The sequence below is a fragment of the Mus pahari genome, chromosome 16 (assembly GCF_900095145.1).
Source record: "Mus pahari chromosome 16, PAHARI_EIJ_v1.1, whole genome shotgun sequence".
Lineage (NCBI taxonomy): Eukaryota > Metazoa > Chordata > Mammalia > Rodentia > Muridae > Mus > Mus pahari.
The window spans coordinates 60,726,180-60,740,281 of NC_034605.1; the positions used below are offsets into that span (position 1 = coordinate 60,726,180).

Below are 14,102 nucleotides of genomic sequence, written 5' to 3' on the forward strand. Positions count from 1 at the left end.
CGCACACACACACACACACACACACCTCCACATGCCTGTTCTATTCTCTGGAGAAGTATTAAAATCAATTGGGTCAGCTGACCTAGGGCAGGGCCACCCTCAGCCTGTGTCCCTCACTCCTATGAGGAATGTTCGGCTGAGCACCCTCGTGGTGTCAGGAACTGTCTGTGCACAGCACCGAGATCACTGTAGTGCCCTTGCTGGGCCTCGGAGTCAGAGCTCTAGGTCACAGCAATGATCCCCAGCCGTGTGGATGCTGGAGAGCATCCCCTGTGGGGGCCTGAGTTGGCCAATTGGATGTCTAACTGCAGCACTGATGGAGCCTCCTGTCAACAGTATTTCCTGTGTCCTAGGCAAATCCATGCACGTTTCATTCCCTCCTAGAACGGTGCTACGGGGTAAATCCTGCGCTGCTACCTGCTTGTACAGACGAAAATGCTGAGCCTGGGAAGGGCTCTTTATCCTTTTACTCAGCAAGCATCTTCCATGGTCTCCCCTGAGCCTCATATCGCTGCACCTCTGACCACATGGTGGATACATTCTGACAGGAGATAGGTTGCTTATTGTAGTACATTTCTGGCTCAGAAGAAACAAGGTGTATGGACCCAGCCACTGCTGTGCACACTGACCGTTCACAGTTCAGCGCCACATCTCCTTGACTTCGAGAAGGACAGGTTAATTTTTTCCAACTCTGATGTCTGAAACCTGGCTGTACCTTATAATACACTCGCAAGAAAGCTATGAACTGCAGGCAAAAGAAAGTAAGTCTGAAGTATAGCTAATATAACCATTAAATGTGGATTTAGGTAAACCCAGGCTGTGTGATTATGAACCAAACAAATGTTTACAGCTGTTGGTACTAAATGCAGTTGAATTTCGACTTAAGATCCCTAAGATTACTTCAAATACATTTAAAATAAAATAAAATAACAACTACGAAACAAATGTCAGCAGTCCCTATCACATCCTGTGTAATTTCAGCACGTAGGAATCTTAAAATCTGGGGACTGATTTTCAAAGCACAAAGGACTAACATTCAGACAGCGAATTTTTTGAGCCTATCAGAATTTTTTGAGTGTTTTAGCCACTAGCAATATTTGATGTGCTAAGAAAACTAAAACTGTGGCTTTGGGGGCTGGAGAGATGGCTCAGTGGTTAAGAGCACTTGCTTCTCTTACATAAGACCTAAGCTGGTTTCTAAGCACCCACATGGCAGCTCCCGACCACCTGTAACTCCAGTTTCAGGGCATCTGATGCCCTCTTCTGGCTTCCATGGGCACTGCATGTACATGGTATGCAGACATACATGTAGATCTCCGAGTTAGAGGCCAGACTGGTTAGCTCTGGCCAGCAAGGGCCACATAGTGAGACCTCGTCTGAATGGGAGGGGAGGGAAAGGAAGGGGTGGGGAGGGGAGATGAGAGAAGGGGAGGGCAGGGGGAGGGAGGGAAGGGGAGGGAGGGAATGGGAGGGGAGAGGGGAGAGAGGGAAAGTTCATGGCAGGGAAGGGGAGGGGAGAATAAGGAAGAGGAAGGAGGGGAGGGGAGGGTAAGCTATGGGTTTAGTAGAAGAGAAAATGTATCCAGACCCTATTATTTTTAAACAATAATGTTGCATGGGTGTTTCCCTGCGTGCATATCTGTGCACCATGTGTGTGCCTGGTGCCTGCAGAGGCCAGAAGAGGACACCAGACTCCTTGGGACTGGGGTTACAGGTGGCTGTGAGCCACCGCCATGTGGATACTGGGAACTGAACCCTGGACCTCAGAGAAAACAGCCATGATGTTGCCTGGCCCTGGACAACAGCTATCGTCCATGTGGCTTTGTTGCTGGACCTGGGAAATGCCTCTTTAGGGAGCCAGCCCTACTTGATCAGTCAGGGTTGTCTTGGTTTATGAAATTCTCTTTCTGACAATTCTTTTTCAAACACATTTTCATTACTGTACCCTAGAGCTTCCGGTGGATACAGTGTTTCTCTTAAGGCAATTTCTGACCCAGTGGCAAGGTGCAGGAGGCATGTCCTAAGTTGTACTGGTCTTTCCAACGCTTAGAGCTGCTATGCCCACAGCTGCTTTGTCTGTGCCACCTACATATATAACTGTGCCCATATTCCTTTCCTCACCAAACTGCACTGTTGAGAGCTTTTGGTGACACTTCTAGGAATGTGGCATTTGTCACTGGGCTCGGACAAGGAAGGAGGCTCAGGTAAGAATGTCAGACACAGAGCCCATGGCTTTGTTTACCACTTTGCTGAGTCATACCTCATGTGATCCTTTGGCTTCCTGCTTTATTTAACTACTGTCCTGTGTGATCCCCTAATTTACTACCTGGCTTGATGACTTTGTCTTTGTTCTAAGAACTGACCATGTGGTTTGGATGTCCCTAGAATGATATAAAAGCAGGCTGGAGAGAAATAAACCTGCGTCAGCCTCAGCGCTGGCTGGAGTCATGCTATAACTTTGTCTAATTGTTTCTCTTTTTCAGTCCTCACTCTCTCCCTGGAGACCCTGTTGACTGACTGAGCTGGCTTGGTCACTATTTTTTCACATATTTCTGCACGCGCGCGCGCACACACACACACACACACACACACACACACACACACCGTAAGCCTGACTAAAAGCAGAGAGCAGTAGCCGTGCCACAGCCTGAATGCTTTGCTGTCCTGAAATTGCCTCTTCTCCAAAACTTAGTCCATTCCTTGTGAACTTAATCTCACTTGGGCTCAGGACACAGGCAAAACGCAGCCAGATTCTTTGCCAGAGTGAACCAAGAGTATCTTATAACCTGGTTCCTGTCACAGCCCTTTGGCCCCGTGACATTTCATGCACACGGTTTTTATTGTCTACATTTTTGTCATCGCTCTGGTTTTCCAAACCCTGGAGAGAGGGGTGGGCTGTGCTCAGTACACAGCACTCTGGGGCAGGCCTTCTGAAGCTGTAAACTCTTGCACATCCCCATGCTGACAGTTCCAAGACCTGAGTACCAACCCCTGCTCAGCTCTACTGCAGCATTGACAAACTTTCTTAACTACTTCTTCCAGTTGTGCAACAAAATATCTGACAAGAAGCTACCTGAGGGGAAAAGATTTATTCCAGCCCTCAGTTTGAGGGTACAGCTCCACGTGCTGGGGAAGGCTGCTGGCCCACAGCTCCATGGCCCAGGAAGCAGAGAGTGATGACTGCAGGCCCTGGGGTAGACTCTCCCACCCCTCTTTTTATTTAGCTTGGGGCCCAGCCCACATGAACAATGGCACCCATAGTCAGGGTGGGTTCCCCTCTCAGTTCATCCTCTTAGAAAAAGCCCTCACAGACATGCCCCAGAGCAGAGCTCACTAACACACTAGGCGTTTCTTAATTACTCATGTAGACAGTCAGCATTAACCATCACGAGTCACTTTAGGAAAGGTGTTCCCCTAATTCTGAAGGTTCTCAAGCTCTCAAGGAATGATGCATGTAGAATTCCATCAGTGTGAACAAGCATACACACACTCTGAACCCTACTTTAAAAGAGCGTGAATTCCCTAAGTGCATGAAGTCACGAGAGCCGCCCCACGTAAATTCACATTTCTCTGCCTTGGGAGAGATGCAGTTTTCTTAAGAGCATGATGTAGCAGCCCATCACCTTAACCACTCAGCCACCTCGGCCCACAACATTATCTCTCTCTGCTAACATTATTGCTACCTTGTGGAGACTGGCTGCATTATCAGTAGCAATGGGACCTTGGAACACAGGGCTGTGGTTACCATGGTGAGTTAGCTGAACTGCCTGGCAGCCCTGAACAGAACCACTGAACAAGCTGACTAGGACTGGAGTGAAAGGGAAGACTGAAATGTCACAGATGCAGAGCCAAATCATGCTGGGCTCTCTTGACCTCTCAAACCCCATTCACGGAAGCTGGAGAGATGACTCAGCAGTTAAAAGCACTGGCTGCTCTTCCAGAGGACCCTGGTTCCATTTGTAGCACCCACCGGATGGCTTGCCACCATCTGTAACAGGGGTTCCGTGGTCCTGCTGCCCTCTTCTGGCCTCTATGAGCATTGCCCGTGCATGGTGCATAGATGCACAGCCCCCAAAAAAACAAAAACAAAAACAACAACAAAAAAAACCCAACAACAACAAAAAAAACCCATACACACTAAATAAACAGATCTTTAAAATATTCCCCACTTTGTGTCCACCTCTGTGTGTAATCTAACTTACAACTCTTGAGTAAGTTCTTCTGTGACAGACCTTTCGTGTCTACCAGCCCAAAGGCTAACAGTGCCAGCCAGCATCTGAGCCCACAGCAAGCATTGCCCCACTTTGCTGCAGTCTACTTAGCTGACATTCCCCTCTCTGTCTGTCTGTCTGTCTGTCTGTCTCTGTGTGTGTGTGTGTGTGTGTGTGTATATATATATATATATATATATATATATATATATATATATATATATATACCTGCTAGAACACAGCACTAGGTGACCTGGATTTGTGTTCCTGAGCCACAGTCACTCATGTCTGGCTCCAGAATAGACTGACCTTCTTCCCTTTGAGATGAGAGCTGTGCTAACAACTGGCCTTTACTGAGCGCTAGGTTTTTCTCTGTCCCTTCTATTCCCCACGCCAACTCTCAGAGGGAGGTGATCTTGGGATTCTTATTTTATTTTTCGGGTGAGTTCGCGGGGCCACGGAGGGAGCAAGCAGAGACTGGGGCCAGGTCTGCCTGAATGCCAGTCCCTGTGGTGTTCAGTAAGTGCAGATGCCCCACCTCTGCTCCAGCATCCTGCCAGAGGAGACACAGACTTACTGTGATTTCCTGAGCAGGGCACGCAGGCATGAGTTCCAGAAAGACATGCCCCAAAAGAAAGCTGGGAAGGAAAGGGTTTAAGGAAATAAAGGCTAACATACCCTGGGTCACAGCCTACTGAGGAAATCAGGGTAGGAACTCACACAGGGCAGGAACCTGGAGGCAGGAGCTGATGCAGAGGCCGTGGAGGCAGGAACTACTCACTGGCTTGCTCAGCCTGCTTTATTACAGGACCCAGGAGCACCAGCCCAGGGATGGCTCCACCCACAATCTCCTCCATCATCACTAATTAAGGAAATGAACTATACTTGGAGCTGGCCCACCTCAACATTTACCCCCACCTACAAACTGCCAGATCATGTGAAGGGGCGGGTCCTACAGATCCGAACTGCAGGATCTCCATGACACAAGGCAACAACAGGAGACCTGAGAGGAGTCCCACTGAGGACCCAAAATCGATTAAGTGGCAGAACCCAGCGGCCTCGGATCAGACTGATGAATCATTGCAATAAACATTTGCAAGCAAAGAGGTGTGGGCAAAGGGGAACACTGTGGGGCACTCTGTGACACGCCACAGCTTCCACAGCGAGATGGGTGTGCTTTGGGTTTGCTTTCTTTTGTGGCAGAGGTTGTAAGGGCAGCTATGGAGGGACAGGGAGATGAGTGGGGTTGGAATGCATGATGTGAAATTCACAAAGAATCAATAAAAGTTTTAAAAATGACAAACGCTGTACGGCCAGCTCTTAGGGAGTCCTTTCCTTAGCTGGGGTCCCCTCCTTTTGGATGGCTCTAGCCTGTGCTACACTGATATAAAAACCATCCAGCGCAGTTCACCTCTTCCAGTTGTGTCAACCTGGCGGCACAGATCCAGACAGGATAGCAAGCAGGCGTAGGTGATTCCGGGGATACAGCAGGAAGAAGCCTGGCTAGACACACTGCTCTCTCTCTGAAGGCTGTGTTTCTACGGTGCTAAGGGCAGCAGAGACCTCCCTGAGCCCAGGGCAGAGTCTGAACTGCTGTGCTGTCGCCTGATGGGTGTCCTGGGGGCCCAGGACCCACAGTTCTAAACACAACAGCTTTTCTTCCCAAGCAAACTTTCCCAGGACGTGAGAGCCTTCTGCATATGCAAATCCTTTGTGCGGATTTTTCCTTGAATGTTCCCTCAGGAAAGAACCTGACACTTCAATACTGAGTGGACAAAAAGGATTTGGGGAGGGGAGACAGAGAGAGAGGGAGGGAGGGAGGGAGAGAGAGAGAGAGAGAGAGAGAGAGAGAGAGAGAGAGAGAGAGAGAGAGAGAGAGACTAACTCTCTAGGGATGAAGAAAATACCAGAGGTGTGTTTCCCAGCACTGAGCTGCTCAGCACTGCATTGTGGGAAGTAAAGCCATCTCAGAGCATGTGACAGATAGGAGATCGTGGTGAGTGTCCTGGATGCAGGGAGAAGCAGCTAACCCCCCTGTCCCCCCACCCCCTCACCCCCCACACACAGGGAGGGTGACAGTAACCTTGGGTAGTGCTAACTTCCCACCAGGACCTCTCCCAGACATTTTACACAGCACATGATTCCACTTCACCTCTTGGCTTCCCGGTGGGCAAGGTAGAAGCGAGTGTGAGGAGGAGGTCTGGGGAGAGTCAGAAGGACCCTACCCAAGATCACACAACTGATTTGCACAGACTAGAGGTGAAGTGTGGACCCTGCTGGATAATAAATACCAAAAGTTATTGTCCTAGACTCCAGATGCTGAAGCAAAGAAATCCTCTAGTCACAGGAAGAATCTGGCACCCGCTGCTCTTCTGTCACTCAGGGAAAGAAGCAACCCCAGGGCTGAAGGCTACACAAGGACTTCATGTAGGGTGTGGTAGTCTGAGCGCTCAGTCATTAGACGCAGCTTTAACATCATCCCTGTCATCTCTTTAAAGGATTCAGAGGATAACAGGCTTCCCTTTTGTTTGTTTGTTTGTTTGTTTGTTTGTTTATTTAAAGGGCTTTTTGTTCATTTGCTTGCTTATTTAAGGTTCATGTTCTCCCAGGGGGCTACACAGTACCTTCTCTTCTGAGGAGACCGTCAGCTTGTCGCTGGATATCAAGCTGCACACCTGGTCCAGACTTAAGCTCAGAAACTCTTCCCCCAGCATCACCTCTGGGAAGTGCTGCTCTGCTCCAAGACAAGAAGTTAAGACAACAAGGTTAGGCCTCCACGAGTGACCATGGGCAACCTTTGGGGGGGCGGGGGGCAGAGGCTGAGGAGAAAGGTGGAGGTCCGAGGGCAGGTAGGAGCTGGAGGGCAGAGGAGAGAAAGACAGACATCCTGGCTGTGGGGGAGATAGGCTTTTAATCCCCAAGTGAAGGCATGTGTCACCCTGCATTATCTCGTCCTGAACAATGGCGGAGAGGAAAGTGGAGCAGAGAGACCTGGGTTTATATTTGGTCCGCACTCTGTGAGACCGATCCAGGCACTGCAGGAAAGCCTCCCCGGGACCTGCTTACATAATTGAGCTCATTGGCTGTCCAGGCGCAAGCACAGCGGCGCCCCGTGCAGCTCAGCCACACAGAAGTGGTTCAGAATAGCTCCGTGACACAAAGTCCCTGGAGTTCTTTTTTTTTTTAGATTTATTTATTTATTATATGTAAGTACACTGTAGCTGTCTTCAGACACTCCAGAAGAGGGAGTCAGATCTTGTTACGGATGGTTGTGAGCCACCATGTGGTTGCTGGGATTTGAACTCTGGACCTTCGGAAGAGCAGTCGGGTGCTCTTACCCACTGAGCCATCTCACCAGCCCGTCCCTGGAGTTCTTGTGGGACTTCAACATCGGGAGGTCAGAAGGTGGCATTGCTCTCTCGGCCCCAAACCAAGCCTATCACTGAGTCCCTGTTTGATGGGGATGTCCAGGTTAGTGTCCACCCAGGTGATAGCAGGTTGGCTGCGTGAACCCAGGGAACTGACCCCAGCCGCCAGCCCGGGGAACTGTTGCGAGGAGAAAAACCTGGGGTCAGCTATAAAGCAAGACAGGCCTGAGGTCCACAGGAGGAAAGCCCAGGAGACAGTTCCAGTCCTCGTATCTTCCTGGGCCATCATCCAGAGTTCAGTGTTCGCTGAGCTGCCACCCACTATGAAAGAAGGGACTAGGTGTAGCCTGGCTCCACCCTCGGGCCAGCATCATCGTTTCTGTGGGTTGGGATGAGGGTAGACCTGGAGGCGTTTTGCCAGCCTTTCCCATGTAAATTCACCCAGATGTCGTTTCTCAGTGTAGGCAGCCCTGGTTGCTCACAAGACCCTCCTGCTGACCCACTTTGGTTCTCTCAGCAGCCCCTCGTCCCGCTGCCCCTTGCCTGGTAGCATCTTCGAAGACTCTAATGGGATGTACTCCTCTATTCCCACTGGAGTTGCCCTGCCACGTCCGGCTGATCTCTCAAATGACAGTGTCCTCCAGTCCTAAGAGGCTACTGAAATACCAGGCCTAATAAAACTACATAATGCCAAAGAAAATTAGAACATATTATATCATCCCCACATTCATCACCTTCTCAAAAAATTGAAAAGGAACTTACTCAAATCATTACTTTTAAAAATTATTTATGGGGCTGGAGAGACGGCTTAGCGGTTAAGAGCACTGACTGCTCTTCTAGAGGTCTTGAGTTCAATCCCCAGCAACCACATGGTGGCTCTCAACCATCTGTAATGGGATCCGATACCCTCTTCTGGTGTGTCTGAAGACAGCTACAGTGTACTCATATAAATATAGTAAATAAATATTTTTTAAAATAATTTAAGTGTGTGTGTCTGCATGCGCACGCATGTGCACCTGATTGTATATATGTGCACCACATGCATGTAAGAGGCCATAAAGGTCAGAAAAGGGCAGCATATCCCTGGGACTGGATTTGCAGGTAATTGTAAGCCACCATGTGGGTGCTGACAGCCCACCCTAGGTTCTCTGCAGGAAGAACATGCTCACGTAACACTCTTAAGAGTTAACTCTAACCCTCATGCTATCGGCACGCCAGCCCTTCTCAAACCATTTCTTACAGAATTTATTTTTAATTTTAGACTGAAATTTTTCTCACACAGTGAGTTTCTGTATGAATTCCTACCTTCGTCTGGATTACCCACATGTTAATATTTTATTCTTAGATAATGGCGTTATAAACATTTTCTCTCCCCTCCCAACCCCCTTCTCCTCCATAAAGCGCAATCCTGGTCGTCCTGTGGTCGAGTCTCCTGAATGTCATGAAAAATGAGGGCCAGCCTTTCTACCTTTGCCTCTCTGAGTCTTTGGCTTTGGGGTCCCAGGAGAGTCTTACAAACCAGCACACCCAGCCTCTGGCCTTCCTATGTCTAGATTTGGTTGGACAAAACATGGCAAACGGGGAACAGGAGAGTGCGGAGAGAACGGGAGGTAGAGACGCACACATCTGTGCAGCGCACACATCTGTGCAGCGCACACATCTGTGCAGTGAGGAAAACAGGACTCTTCGTGGCAAATGGGGCAAAGCTCCTGGGACGTGCCATGTGGCATGTTCCTCGGGGATTGGCAAACAACCCTGAAATCCCAGAGATAAGGAAGGCAGAAGACAGCCTCCTGCCTCCTGCCCATTCCTGCCCTGTGGAGCGATGTGTGATTTCAGCCTAGGTCCCTTCCTGCGACTGTGGACTGCTCCTTAATCCTGAAGGAATCGCCCATTGAAACTCCCTCCAGGAAGGCCACCCCACGGTGTGGTGTCTAGTGGGAGGGGCACCAAAGGGAATCCAACACTGGTACCCAGGGACCTGGGGGGAGGTGCAGGGGGAGGGCAGAGGGTGAGAGAGAGAAGTCGAGGGTGATCCTGGAGGAGAAGAGCTTGTCACCTCACCCCTGAGCCTGAGAGGGCTGAGGCATGGACTTTGAAAAGACAAACACGTGTGCATATAATGTCTAGAAGCCGAATCTCAGAGGCTGGTGAGCACAGATCCGCTTAGAACTGAAGATGGGCAAGCCCAAGATGAAGCTGGGTTGTTTTGATGAGCGAGAGCTGGACTTGTGCAGACAAAGCAAAGAATGAAACATTGACTCCATTGACTTTGTAGCAAACAAAGGAAGCTAGAGAAGTCCAGGGGAAAGAGATGGTGCCCACGGTATCAGCGCCGTGCCCACCATAACAATGTCACATCTTGTGCCAAAACTGGAAGCGACTTTCTTCCAAGAGCTGCAGAGCCTACATGATGCTGTGGCCCCTTGACGGCTTAAATAATGATGAGGAAAGGAGTAAAAGTGAGTTTGGAATGGAGAGGGAGGGGATGGGAAGGGAAGAAGAAAGAAGAGAGGGGAGAGGCAGCCAAAAGGAGAAGGGTGGGAAGCAGAAGAGGTTACAGGTGGGAGCCTAGTGTTTCTCTATTCCATCTGAGGGGACATTAGCCCCATCCTCCATCCCAGGTTCTCTTTCGGTTAGCAACACGTAAGAAGCAACGGGGTTAATGGGTGTGCAGCAATGGCCCAGTGGTTAAGAACGCTGCCCTTGCAAAGGAACCAAGTTTAGCTCCCAGCATCCACATAGCAACACATGACCATCTGTAACTCCAGTGCCAAGGGATCTGATGCCCTCTTCTGGCCTCTGTGGGCACTGCATGCAAGTGGAGCACAGACGTACATGGACACACACACACACAATTTAAAAACAAAACAGGATAAACAAATCAAGAACAAGATGTGGCCCCTAACTCAGCTTCCAAGAAGGAAGCCTGTCCCCAGAGGACGAGCCCACATTAACCATTTTCCTAGATGGTCTCTTAAAAGCACCCACTCTGCTTGCAGGGCATATTTCCCCAAGAATCATCTACAGTTGCCTGGTTTTTGTCTGTCTTGCTTCAATGTATTTTATGGTATTTTTGTTTTGTTTTGTTTTTTGTCCCTTGTATATTCACTTAACTGGGTAGACCTCCTTGTTTTGGCTGCTGGTGGTTTTCTGATGCTGTTTTGACACAGCTCCTTGCTATGTATCCAGGTTGGTCTCAAAATCTTATCCCCCTGTCTCAGGCTCCCAAAGGCGGGCAGGCACAGCTACAGCAGCCCCCACAATGCATCAGCACGGTGTGGTGGTGAGCCTTGGATAAGAGAAGGCTTGGGTACATCTCGCAGCCACTTTTTTCCAGACTTTGGTCTCCTCATTGATAAAATGTAATCCAAACACTTGAACTAGGTCTCCATTTAAGGCTCAAAAATGATAATGTGCATTATATCGGCAGGTCACGAGGTCAGGGAGGGCACGTCTTAATCACTCTGTCTAGGCTGAAAGGGAAAGTCTTGGTCACTCTCACATCCTGAGGACCCATCTGTTCAAGGAAGCGGGACATATTCAAAAAGACACAGAAGTGGCGGGCCAGAAACGCTGTGCCACCCAGAGTTTGTATCAGGAGGATAGGCAGGAACACAGGGGACCATCAGAACTAGAAACACAAGACATGCACTTTCCAGGCAGGTCCCATCAGCAAATCCTGGACAACAGGCGACGAAGACAAACACACAGTTGTTTCTTGCACTCAGTAGATTTTAAATTTTCATGACTTCCTAAAACGAAATTTTCAAAAAAAAATGATGTATTTTGAGTGTTTTCTGCCCCTGAATGACAATCAACAGTAAACCAAATGCTAAACTATGTTAACACTTTTTTAAAATGGTGATATGCATTAGTCTACTCTGGATCCCTTATGAAGCTCACGAGGCGTGAAGCCTGTCAGCCCGTTCCCTCCTCACAGAGTCCAGTTGTAGGCACCACGGCTCCGATGGAGACCCCGTCCACAGCTTTGAGGCGCCCCCTGGGACTACAGGTTCTGCCAAGTCTCTGACATCAAATTTAATTCCACTGCATTCAACAAACTTCCTAGCCATGCGACTATCCAGTCTTCTGAGGGTATTTCTCACCTCTTAATAGAATGTCTCATAAAGTCCTGTGAGCATTAAAATAAGCAAATATCTAAAACTGTGTTTACTGAAAACATCTGTACTGGCTGGTTTTGTGTGTCAACTTGGCACAAGCTGGAGTTATCACAAAGAAAGGAGCTTCCGTTGAGGAAATGCCTCCATGAGATCCAACTGTAAGGCATTTTCTCAATTAGTGATCAAGGGGGGCGGTCCCCTTGTGAGTGGTACCATCTCTGGGCTGGTAGTCTTGGGTTCTATAAGAAAGCAGGCTGAGCAAGCCAGGGGAAGCAAGCCAGTAAGTAACATCCCTCCATGGCCTCTGCATCAGCTCCTGCTTCCTGACCTGCTGGAGTTCCAGTCCTGACTTCCTTTGGTGATGAACAGCAATGTGGAAAGTGTAAGCTGAATAAACCCTTTCCTCCCCAACTTGCTTCTTGGTCACGATGTTTGTGCAGGAATAGAAACCCAAACTCAGACAACATCCAAGCACTACAGAACAGTTACTAAGTGATGTACCAAATGCGGTGTTTCTTCAGAAATCAAGAGGACCAAGCTGATGCCTACAGACAGGCTTGCTGGCACCAACCATCCCAACTGCCAGCCTGTGGCCACGGCTGTTATTTTTCTCTCCAGCCCCCTTCTCCCACTGAGTATTGCCAACAGAGGACTCTGGGCTAAACGTCTCCTCCAGAAGAAGCACCTCAATATAAAAACAGCAGCGTCCTGGGTATTCGGAGGCGGTTCAGAGAACACTGAACAGAGTCTCCTGAGGCCCTGGGTTCTGTTTCACTCCTGAAACTGCTAAACTTTCTGTACCAAGCTACCATATGCTTATTTCCATGTTGAAAGTCTTCTAGGATATTTATTTGACAATGTAAATATCAATCTCTCCACTTTAGAATCAGCAGAGCAGAAGAGCAAAAAGACTGCGTCTCCTGCTCAAGTTCACACAACAGTAAACATAAAGCCAGCGTCTGAAACCAAAACCTGTCTGATTACAGTAACGAATGTTCTGGAAGTACCGTCGTCGTCTTTAAGATAAAGACAAGTCCTAGGGATGGAGAGATGACTTAGAGGCTGAGAACACCCGCTGCTCTTCCAGAGGACCTGGGTTCTGTTCCCAGCACCCACACAGCAACCCACAACAGACTGTAACTCCAGTTCCTGGGAACTGTCACCCTCTTCTGGCCTCTGTGGGCACTGCATGCACTTGGTACACAAACATACATGCAGGCAAAACATTAACACATGGTTAAAAGGATAAACTGAACAGCTGTCCTGAGAAAGCCGTTGGGGTAAAACTAAATATAAATGCCTGAAAACCCTAAACTTCCCCTCTTGGATGTGATAGAGATGGGTGGAGGAGGGACACACAAAGAAACAGAGGGAGGAAGGTTACAAATACGAAGAATGTTCTTTTTAAAGGGAAAACAGTCATCTCAGACTAGTGGTGCTCTAATCATTGTGGACTCATCCCTGGCTTCACAGCATAGACATACGTAGTGGGTTGAATGAGGTGCCCCTCCCCCCATACTCTTGAGCATCTGAATTTGGCCCCCAGGTGGTGGCATCACCTGGGTGGGTTTAGGGGGTGTAATCCTGATGGAGGAAGTCTATCACTGGGGGTGGACTTTAAAATTCTGGAACCTAAGTCAAACTTCTACAAGGTCCCCAGGCAGTCATCATGCTTTACCACTATGACAGAAAAGATACTAAGATCACCTCTGAATTAAGATCTCTCCCTGTCTACCAGACTCGACAAAGTTTATTCACCCATGTTCCCAAAATCCGTTCTCCTCAAAGCAGGGAAATAAAGTAATTTCCATATCCCAACCCCCCTACCTTATCATGAGGTCCTTCCAAGATACGGGGCTGGGAAACTCATGGGGGCATGCGTAGAATCAAAGCACTTGACAGGGAAAGAAAATCTTAGGAGAACTACCTAGGTGTCCCCTCTAGATGTCCCCACCCCGTGCTCCCCCCGGTGCTCCCCCATCCCCCGGTCCTTATTTCCGGTTTTTGAAGAGCAGAGGTTAGCCTTCCTGAACCAGGACTTGATTTCCTCAACCCCATAGGTTTCTCTGCTCCAAGGAGAAAGCTAGGCATCCATAGGGACGTGACAGAGCCCACTTGATGTCTTCCCAGAAGGGTCAGGACCACCAGCCCCCAGACTCCAAATATCATTTCCACATGCCCCACAGAAGGTAGGAAATATTCTCCATATGACCCATGTCTCGTATCTCATGATATATATGTATGCTTCTCCTGCTCTCTCAAGTACACACACACACACACACATACACACATACACACACACACACATACACACACACACATACACACACACACATACACACACACACACATACACACACACACATACACACATACACACATACACACACACACATACA

The 14,102-nt window shown here is 48.8% G+C and overlaps 1 protein-coding gene across 5 annotated transcripts in view; it reads right to left on the minus strand.

Annotated features, from left to right (window-relative positions):
- The window catches only part of Klhl3 (kelch like family member 3), a 120,317-nt gene that overhangs the window by 41,195 nt on the left and 65,020 nt on the right, over positions 1-14,102 (minus strand). For all 5 annotated transcript variants that reach the window (XM_029547556.1, XM_029547557.1, XM_029547558.1 and 2 more), the window contains exon 6: positions 6,836-6,945. In XM_029547556.1, the coding sequence (XP_029403416.1) occupies positions 6,836-6,945 (110 nt within the window). The remainder of the gene's footprint in view (positions 1-6,835; positions 6,946-14,102) is intronic.